Source organism: Asterias rubens, chromosome 5, assembly GCF_902459465.1.
Source record: "Asterias rubens chromosome 5, eAstRub1.3, whole genome shotgun sequence".
In the NCBI taxonomy this organism is placed as follows: Eukaryota; Metazoa; Echinodermata; class Asteroidea; order Forcipulatida; family Asteriidae; genus Asterias; species Asterias rubens.
Window position 1 is genome coordinate 1368054 of NC_047066.1, and position 10381 is coordinate 1378434.

The following is a 10381-nucleotide window of genomic DNA, read 5'->3' on the forward strand; positions in this document are numbered from 1 at the left end:
GTTGTGGTCTGTTTTGCAAATAGGATTGGCACCATTTAAGGGCATTACCTTGTAAGACTCTCCCCTTTCGTCACATTTCGTTTTTCAATCCCAGCGTGGACATGGACGGTAGTTCAAGTGGTGAGTACTAATGATCAGAATGGCCTGGTGTTACAGATCCAGGGAGCCGGTAACTTTGCCCCCCCCCCCAAGAAGAGGGGTAGGGTTTACTGCAATATATCAGCCAGTTTTATTGCTATTTGGATATGTCTATATAAACATAAGTACGTGAAGCTTTTACGCTGTTTTAATTGGGAAAAGGCTCATGGCTTTAGTTTGTGGAGTTCGTGAACTCTTTGGAAACATAATGCGGAACCACTTTCTGTTTGTGAACATTATAATATCGCTAAGTTATATCCTGTCTTACAGTTATTAACTTCGTATCAATGCTTATGCGGATCAACAAAAAACAAACGGAGTTTAAGTTATCCTTGGTCACGTGATTGCGTCTCTTGTAGGCGTGTCAGTGTCATTACATCATGCGATCAAGTATACAGTGCGCTCAGTCCTGAACACAGTAATAAAACCTTTAGCACCAAATTGTATCTCTTCATATTGTGCTCCTGCAAAACGGCTGATAACTGAAACCAGTATGGCTCTCTTTCTCCGAGTTACGGTGATGGTCCTGGCTGTGATTGGGCTGACTAGGGCTGGATGTCCACCGCTATGGACTGAATATCGTAACAACTGCTACCGTTTCATGGGTCATGAAATGTCGTGGACCGATGCCGAAAACCACTGTCGGGAGTTCTTTACCATCAGCGGACAGGGCCATCTTGCATCCGTGCACAGCTTTGACGAAGCCGATTTCCTGATTCAGTATTCGAAATCTTCATTCATCTCTGCCGACGACAAACACGTATGGATTGGGTTGTCCGACCAATCCAATGAAGGCACTTATAGCTGGAGTGACGGCACAGCGTTCGACTACGAGGAATGGAAACCAAGAGAACCGAACAATGCAGGCTCAAACGGAGAAGATTGTGTTGGGATTTGGCATCATTTGACTTATGGGCCGGGTTGGAATGATGTAACCTGCTCTAGTCTCTTTTCACACGTCTGCAAGATGTCAATGCCAACTGATGTCAAGAGCTGTTTCTGAGTACATGGCTGAATTCAGAATTGCAAAGTTTAGTTCAGCTCTGCTCACCAGAGCCACTCACAACAGTTACTCGCCAGAATCACTCACAACAGTTACTCGCCAGAGTCACTCACAACAGTTACTCACCAGAGTCACCCACAACAGTTAATTGCCGGAGTCACTCACAACAGTTACTCGCCAGAGTCACTCACAACAGTTACTCGTCAGAGTCACTCACACCAAATAATCGCCAGAATCACCCGCAACGGATACTCGCCAGAGTCACCCACAACAGTTACTCAACAGAGTCACTCACAACAGTTACTCGTCAGAGTCACTCACACCAGATACTCGCCAGAGTCACCCACAACGGATACTCGCCAGAGTCAATCACAAAAGTTACTCGTCAAAGTCACTCACACAGATACTCGCCAGAGTCACCCAAACACAGTCACTCTCCAGACTAAAAACATTTGAACATTGAACATTTTACGGCAATAAACTTGCGATTAATTTGGCAACATAAGGGAGGTTTAGCTGCACGTTCCACGAGCAATGTAATCGTCAGAAAATCAGTCGTTAAAATAACACGTTTTTAGAATGTACGTGAAGTTCCCATTAATTTTTTCACGTCAGGTATTTACGTGCGCGCAGACGTCATCGTGAGCATGCAATAAACCCAAAGTGGTGACGTCACCTAGAAACAACACAATTTTTTACGTTCACGTTCACGTTCACGTGTTTGGTCGCGGAACGTGCAGCTAAACCTCTCTATTATTCAAATTAAACTTTACAAGCCCAACACGGTGCAACTGCATCTAAATGGTCTCTACCGCCTTCACCTCAGTGAGACCCCATGAATTACAGCTAGGTAAAGTTTACTCAGTTTTAAAGGCAGTTGACACTATTGGTAATTGTCAAAGACCAGTACTCTCACTTGGTGTATCTCAACATTATGCATAAAATGACAAACCTGTGAAAATTTGAGCTCAATTGGTCATCGAACTTGCGAGATAACAATGAAAGAAAAAACACCCTTGTCACACGAAGTTGTGTGCGTTATTGGTTGATTTCGAGACCTCAAGTTCTAAATCTGAGGTCTCGAAATCAAATTCGTGGAAAATTACTTCTTTCTCGAAAACAATGGCACTCCAGAGGGAGCCGTTTCTCACAATGTTTTATACTACCAAACTCTCCCCATTACTCGTCACCAAGAAAGGTGTTATGCTAATACATATTTTGAGTAATTACCAATAGTGTTCACTGCCTTTAACATCACTCATGGTGATATCTATATGTCTCAACTGTTCGTGTTTGTTCCAATTGTTTCTTCTTGAGCACTTCATGTTCAATTGATACTCATACTCATACTCGGACTGTGAGTCTTCGGATTCTTACACCAGTCCTCCCGTCTTCATATAACTCAATGAAATAATGAATTACATGGAACAATACATTTTGTTTTAACGGATTGTTTTTCGTGAAACCAATCAACTCTTTTTTCATAACTGACAAATTATTGCTTTGATTTCTTAAAGTTGCCTGTTAGTGTGAAGTGTTTTGCATATTCTTGGGCAATTTGAGCACCGAGTGTCTGCATTGAACTATCATAACCTTATCATTTTTAAAATGTATCTGAATATTGCCGATTGGCATCATTATTCAGTGTAAGGAGTGTACCACAGTACACACTAGTTTGGGGCTTCTGGAGATTTGTTGATACCTTGGATATATATTCCAAACTTAGTTAAAATTTTTATGGCAATGGTTGATTGACTATTTCGAGGATTTTACAAAACCTACCTGAGGCTTGCATTACAAAGATCTATTTTAATATTACTCATAGCACCATGCTAGTATAACGTAAAAGGCTAAATGTCGATTGTTTGGACAACGAAAATGCTTGCAACTTTAATCATTTGCTTTTTTTGAGGAGAATGGATGAGAAAGTGTAGATTCGTGGATAGAACGTCAAGCGGAAGGCGAGTACGTTGTAGTAACGAATCTACACTTTATATAGAGTTTATTCTCTGACTTGAACTATTTCCTCCATTGATTATATGTAACAGTTTCAATAAAATGGATTTGTAATCAATATTAACATCAATGTTGCTTTTTTGTTAATTTTAAGTTGAGCCGATCAATGATAAGTCACTGTTTTCGAAAAGTAAGATGAGTTCAAACCTTTAACCTTGACTCAAGAAACCATACGAACAACCTGTGTTGAGTTATCAAACTCGTTGCATTATTATCTAGAGAACTTGCACCATACAAAAATCGTGTTTTTAGATAAATTTTATTCATGGCAGCATCGAGTAGTAGGATTTAAAAATGCTGTGATTTATAATTATAAGGTATCTGCACTAACTTCTTTTTGGTTGAAATAGTTGTTTTGTATTGGTGTGAATTTGTAAACAAGTGAGATTTTTTTGTGAACCCATATAATCGCTGCAGCTTCCCTTGTTTAAAGCAAATGGTGTAGGCCTACTTAAAAACAATTTTTGCAAACTCTAGAAGTTTGAGATCGATTGGCCATCTGAGTCACAGGAAAATAGCGAAAACTGATTAAACGTTTTGTATGACATCACTTTAATCTTTCAAAAAATGAATACAAGGCTCAACTTAGCGATAAACTCCAAACTAGAAATTAATTTTGTTTGTTTCTCATCAAACATGACATTTCAAACAGAAATATTTCAAGGGATGTTTTCTACTATCATCATCATTAGTGTTAGTGTAGAATTTTATCTCGTTTTCGTTCCAAGCCGCTGAGTGTCCTCTCACAAAATTTACTTACCCGACTTTTCTCAGTCTAGTCTGCCTCTCGTTTCCAGATATGGAGCATTTTATCTGTTCTTTATTTAATCAACTTTTTTGTTGAATGCCAAACGTCCCGGTGTCATAGAGAAATCTGTTCCCCGGAGAGTCTGTCCCCCATTATGGGATGGGTTGGAAGAGGATTCAAAAGAGGGCGCTACAATCAGAAGAAGTTTGCACACGATTCGCCGTATCGGGGACATGATCTCCGGGGGGGGGGGGGGGAGGGGGTGGGGGGGCAGAATCTCCTGCTACACCCGGACCTTAGTTGCATGGATTGGATCCAACTGCCAGATCCAGATAATAATTGGACTAAATCGAACTAAACTTGGGACAGATCCAAACAATGCTGTGAAAACCATTAAGGTTGAAGCGCCCACTCATCATTTTCTCTAGGACATTATCAACAACTTCTAGAAAGGAAGATGTGCTATTATATAAGAACAAAACAAGGCATAACACCAATTATTTGAGAAAGGATTCCCTTCGAACGGGTTTTGGTATTAATTATCAATAAAAATAACATTTTTCAAAATGTTCAGAGTTCTTGGCGCCCCTTCGCGAACGATGTGGTCAGTGATGTTGTTGGTACCCGCTGTCACCTCGCTAAACGTGGACAGTTTTGTTCCCGTTTTCGCTCAGCAATTAGAGTTCGTGTTCAGTTGAAACTTTCACAGGTTAATTTTATTGTATTTTTCTTTAAAATTGTATACAGAAATCAGCCTTATATTGACAAAAACACAGAACTATGACACCAGCATTATTGTTTATAATTTTTATTCATTTCATCTTTGAAGACAAGGTACGCATTTGATTTTTGAAAAGGTCAGGGGTGCAGCAAATAGTTTCACATGGTTATCGAGTTCACTTTACACAAGTAAAAATCCATTATAATTCAAAGAAAAAGAACTAAGTTCAAGAAACATTTTAATTGCAAAACTGTGGACACTATTGGTAATTACTCAAAATAATTATTAGCATAAAACCTTAATTGGTAACGAGTAATGGAGACCTGTCGATAGAATAAAACATTGTGAGTAACGGCTCCCTCTGAAGTAAAGTAGTTTTCGAGAAAGAAGTAATTTTCCACGAATTTGATTTCACGACCTCAGATTTAGAATTTGAAATCTCAAAATCAAGCATCTGAAAGCTACGTTCGTACTGTAGTTAGTAGTAGTAGGCCTACACATACACACACAAGCAACATCATGGCGGCTGGCTGTCAAAAAATACTCTTCGAGGCTGGGGAATGGAGTGCTTCTCTGAAACATTATAGGTAAGATGCTAACAACAACCGATAGTTAAAGGTTAGGGTTAACCAACAAATAATTAATCATTGCTACTTTTGTTGGGTAACAATCTTTGCCCAACACGGTTGCCCAACGTTGGTTCAAATATCAACTGACTACATTTTTGGGTAACATTTTAACCAACATAGTGGTAAACAAACTTGCCCAATTGTTGGTCAAAAAATATTACCCAACTTTTGGGCAAAATGATTTGACCAACTTATAGTTATCAGCCGTTTTACAGGAGCACAATATGACGAGAAAATAGTTGACGCGTAGGTTTTAACAGTTTTCAGGACTGAGCGCACTGTCTGATCGACAGATCAATGACACGCCCACAACAAATGCCACCACGTGATCAGATAAACGCTTTGAGGAATTAATTAAACTTTCAGCAGATCGTGCTTGTAAATACTTTTTTTGATTTTTTTTGTCATTGGACTTTTTCGCAGTAGTTCTACTAGGCTTTCGTGCTGTGTATTATACGGGCCTTTGTTAATTAAAGTTCTGCGTATGCGGTTCTTGAATAAACCTATGTGAATTTTATTGTGTGGGATACAATCAATATCCCCCACCCTTGCAAAACCGGTTTACGGGCCTGTGAACATGTAAACACATTTTCCTAACAAAAATCGTAAAAAATATCTCACACAATAAAAGGTCACATTCTAATTGAGATGACGCCAAAATGCAAGGTTAATAAAAGCATGATCACACATCACGAAAGTCTAGTAGGCCTACTGTGAACAAAATAATAACGCCTCCACTGCCAAACTTTTCTTTCTTCTTTTCTTTCTTTCCCTTTTCCCCAATGGGGCCCAAACGAGGGAAAATTAGATAAGCATATCACATATCCAAATGGGCACGAAATGTAAAAGAGTGAAAAACACCACTGTTTACATTTCGAGCTGTCCCTCACATGGTGATTATTTCATTCTTTTAGAGGGGTTTCACTCCACAGGACAGAGTGAGAAATCACTCCAAAAGATGCAAACTTCTATCTACAGAGTGGAAGGCCACTTGAAAACGAGTTGTCCCTCATACTCTGGGGGAGGTTTATTTATATGTATGGATAGCTTATGGAGTCAACTTTCATATGACACCATAAAGTCCGAAAATAATTCTTGCTTGGGTGAGCACTGCTCACTTTTGTAAAGGGTATGAAAATTAGGTTGCGCATGATTTAGCCTTCCAATTTCTGAGAGGTAAGTCCTTTCGAGCTTACAAAATTCAATCCAAGATGTCGGCTACTTATTCTTCAGATCAATGGGTAACCTGAAGAATTTCCCTTTTTCTTTTTCTTTTTTTCAACAAACTGTGTATTAATTTACAAAATCCCAGTCTGGTTATTTAGTAAATCAATGAGATGTTCGACTGATCTTACAATAACTGAAATGTTGGTTGAAGGTTTTTATTCAAAGTCACAGATGTAATTACAGCTTGTAACATGGAAATTGCAACATCCTGACTCCCATGAACACACGCTGAGTCTACCGGGGAAAGTTACACGGCTACACAAAACAATGCAATTCCTGTTCACTAATGCATACAAATTTGGTTAAATAAACCTTAAAATTCACCCAGCAAACCCAAACTGATCACAATTGCTCATGAATTTATCATATCCACCCTATTTGTAAGCTCAAAAGGACTTACCTCTCACAAAATTGGAAGGATAATTCCTGAGCAACACCTTTACAAAAGTGAGTAGTGCACCCAAGCATATTATTTTCGGACTTTTTTGTGTCATGAAAAAATGAGAGTTGAATTACAAACCTTTTCCCCAGAGTCATTTTTAATTTTTGGCAGCCATTTCAAAAGTGTGTAGTTTTTTAAGACAGTACCCTGTATGTTATATAGCATTGTACTCTGAGTAATATTAGCCATATGCGAAATCAAAATACACATTTTGTAATGCAAGCCTCAGGCATGTCTTGTTAAATCTCTGAAAGAGCCAATTAACCAACTCCATTAAAATTCAAACTAAGTTTAACAACATTAAAGTTAGTATCCGAAAGCCCAAAACGGACACCATAAATTGATTGACTGCTTTTGCACCGTGTTATACAGTGTTGGTACAGTTTATTTTTCAAATCTGGCGAGTAACTGTTACGGGTAACCCTGGCGAGTAGATCTTTCGGTTGACTCTGGCGAATAAACTGACGTGAGTGATTCTACTAGTAACTTTTGTGAGTTACTTGGGCGAGTAACTGTTGTGAGTGACTCTGGCGAATAATTGTTGTCTGTGACTCCGGCGAGTAACTGCTTTCATTGACTTTGGCGAGTCACTTTTGAGAGTGGCTTGATAGGATTCTACTAGTAACTTTTGTGAGTTACTCGGGGAATAACTGTTGTGAGTGATTCTGTTGGGTAACTGTTGTGAGTGACTCTGGCGAGTAACTGTTGTGAGTGTCTATAGCGAGTAACTAATAAGGGTTACTCTGGTGACTGTTGTCATTGACTTTGGCGAGTAACTTTTGTGAGTGGCTTTACTCTGGGGAGTAACTGTTGTGAGTTACCCTGTTGGGTGACTGTTGTGAGTGGCTCCGCTGAGTAATTCTTTTGAGTGACTTTGGCGAGGTTGACCAATGCTATACGGCACGTGGAATGTGGGATGATTAATTAATAATTCTGGCAGCTAGCTGAAATCAACTTCGTACAATTCTGAATTCAGCTATGTCGCCGACGAAAGCGATTTTTTGTTTATTTGTCTGGATGAAATGTTATGGAGCCATGTTTGCTTTCATCGGCTTTCTTCGCCTGTACTCACTAACAACACATGACACCAATCGGCATCTTGCAGACATGTGAATGGGGCTCGGAGCAGGGGCGATCATTCAAACCCGTCTGATGCTCCGATCGAAACCAGATTTCACCGCAATCTTCCCCACCGTAATCATTCGGTTGTCCAGGAATCCATTCCTCGTAGTCGAACGCTGTGCCGTCAGTCCAGCTGAAAGTGCCTTCATTGGACTGGTCAGAACACCCAATCCACACTGTTTTGCCCAACGCAGAGATGAATGAAGATTCCAAATACTGGATCAGGAAATCCACTTCGTCGGAGCTGTGCACGGATGCAAGATGGCCCTGTCCGCTCATGGTAAAGAACTGCCGACAGTGGTTTTCGGCATCGGTCCACGACATTTCATGACCCATGAAACGGTAGCAGTTGTTACGATATTCAGTCCATAGCGGTGGACATCCAGCCCTGGTCAGCCCAATCACAGCCATGACCATCACCGTAACTCGGAGAAAGAGAGCCATACTGGTTTTAGTTATCAGCCGTTTTGCAGGAGCACAATATGACGCGAAAATAATTGACGCGTAGGTTTTAACAGTTTTCAGGACTGAGCGCACTGTCTGATCGACAGATCAATGACACGCCCACAACAAATTTCTCGGCTGAGCCGTTGAAACCAAAATACAATTTAAAGGGATGCTGCAGTGAATTAAAATAAAACAGTTAATTTTGCTGTCATTTATTTCTGATAATATATGTATTGAACATCAATAAAATGTTGTTTGTTTTTTCCCCGACATATCTCACTGGCGTAATTAGCGAACAAGTCATGCCCCCCCCCTTGTGGATTGTTACCGCCCCCCTACCATCGACATCACGTCGGGAATTCAAACATATCGTCGGCAAAAAGAGTCTGGTTCCTAACTACACGCGCCTAGGTAACAGGCCACACAATGCACACGTCTCTATATGCACACAGCCAGGGGACCCGACGGCTCGGGTTCCCGACATGACGTCACATGAAGGCTCCCTTTTAGGGGCGGGGTGGGTTCCCCTAATCTCTTGAAAACCACTTTTAAAATACTTGCGCATTAAATAAAAAAAATAAAAAAATATTTTAGGTTTAAAAAGTCATGTTTAATCGTTAAAAGTTTTTAAAAAACCATTGCAGCCACCCTTTAATGTCAGTCTGTGCTTTGACATTCCTCGTTTCGCTTAACACAAAGTTGCATGCTTGTAAATACTGTTTTTGATGTACTTTGTCATTGGACTTTTTCGGAGTAGTTCTACTAGGCTTTCGTGCTGTGTATTATACGGACCTTTGTTAATTAACGTTCTGCGTATACGGCTCTTGAATAACCTATGTGACATTTTTGGTGTGGAATACAATTAATATCAACTCCCCACTCCAAAAACCGGTTTACAGGCCTGTCAACATGTAAACACATTTTCCTAACAAAAACCTTAAAATTATCCCACACAATAAAAGGTCACATTGTATTTGAGATGACGCCAAAATGCAAGGTTAATAAAAGCATGATCACACAACACGGAAGTCTGGTAAGAACTACACTGAAAACATCTAGTAGTCAATTTGGAGAAAAAATTAGTCAACTACGCAATAAAAATCAGTCTTTCCATTCATGACTAGTTTTTCAATCCGAACTAAAAATAGGAAACATTTTTACTAATTGAGCTAATGAAATTACTAATCAATATTTTTTAAAGACTAATACGAATTTGTTATTTCTAATTTTGCCCGTAGATTAATTGATACAGAGTACTGTTTGACTAATTTGTTTCTCTCCAAAATATGAAATGACAAGTCTGACATAGCAATGACAAATTGGTCGACTAATGTGTGAGAAAAATACTAATTGAATTGGCTCCGAAGGTGAGGCACAATACAAACGCCTGATACAGAACTTACTCGTACAACGTTCGGTCGAGTGCCACCGCCCCTTCCTCCCTATCAAGAGGTTGTGAATTATTGTGTATTCTGAATTTCTGAATTATTAAATTTAATTCAAGAATAAATTCCTGTTTCAACTTTTGGAAAACATGGGCGCCGCTTGTAACCTTGGAGGTAGTCTGTAAACAGTGTTGTCATTAATCAGCACGGTGAGTACGATTAACAGAACAGCCAGAACACAATCCCACCCCCCGGTCAGGCCGGTTTCGCGCCGATATTGTTTAGTGCGCGATGGTCGCGCAGCATTGCAATTCAGCACAGTTATTTACACTGTTCAAAAACCATTATCGCAAAATAGCGTGTAATTTTCACTGTCGCGCAAATATCGCCCGCGCGATTCGTAACTTTCCCTCTCGTCTGCATGCAGCATGCAGCAACAAGAACGTCAGGTTATTAGTCCGTGTCAACGTGTGCTGTTGGTGGGTGGTGGAATATGAAATAAG

General features: G+C 39.9%; 2 protein-coding genes across 2 annotated transcripts; one reads left to right on the forward strand and one right to left on the reverse strand.

Moving 5' to 3' along the window:
- Positions 1 to 534: 534 nt before the first annotated feature.
- Positions 535 to 1651, forward strand: LOC117290568 (alpha-N-acetylgalactosamine-specific lectin-like). The gene has a single exon (XM_033772016.1). It carries the CDS (start codon positions 632 to 634, stop codon positions 1139 to 1141), a length of 510 nt encoding a protein of 169 aa, XP_033627907.1. The 5' UTR covers positions 535 to 631; the 3' UTR covers positions 1142 to 1651.
- A 3363-nt stretch (positions 1652 to 5014) lies between these two features.
- On the reverse strand, positions 5015 to 8537 carry LOC117290628 (echinoidin-like). The gene has a single exon (XM_033772137.1). The coding sequence runs from the start codon at positions 8488 to 8490 to the stop codon at positions 7996 to 7998; it is 495 nt and encodes a 164-aa protein (XP_033628028.1). The 5' UTR covers positions 8491 to 8537; the 3' UTR covers positions 5015 to 7995.
- Between the last annotated feature and the right edge of the window lie 1844 nt (positions 8538 to 10381).

Excerpts from the sequence above, each read along its gene's own strand:
- LOC117290568 (XM_033772016.1), top strand. The coding sequence starts at position 632 with ATGGCTCTCTTTCTCCGAGTTACGGTGATGGTCCTGGCTGTGATTGGG.
- LOC117290628 (XM_033772137.1), bottom strand. The coding sequence starts at position 8,490 with ATGGCTCTCTTTCTCCGAGTTACGGTGATGGTCATGGCTGTGATTGGG.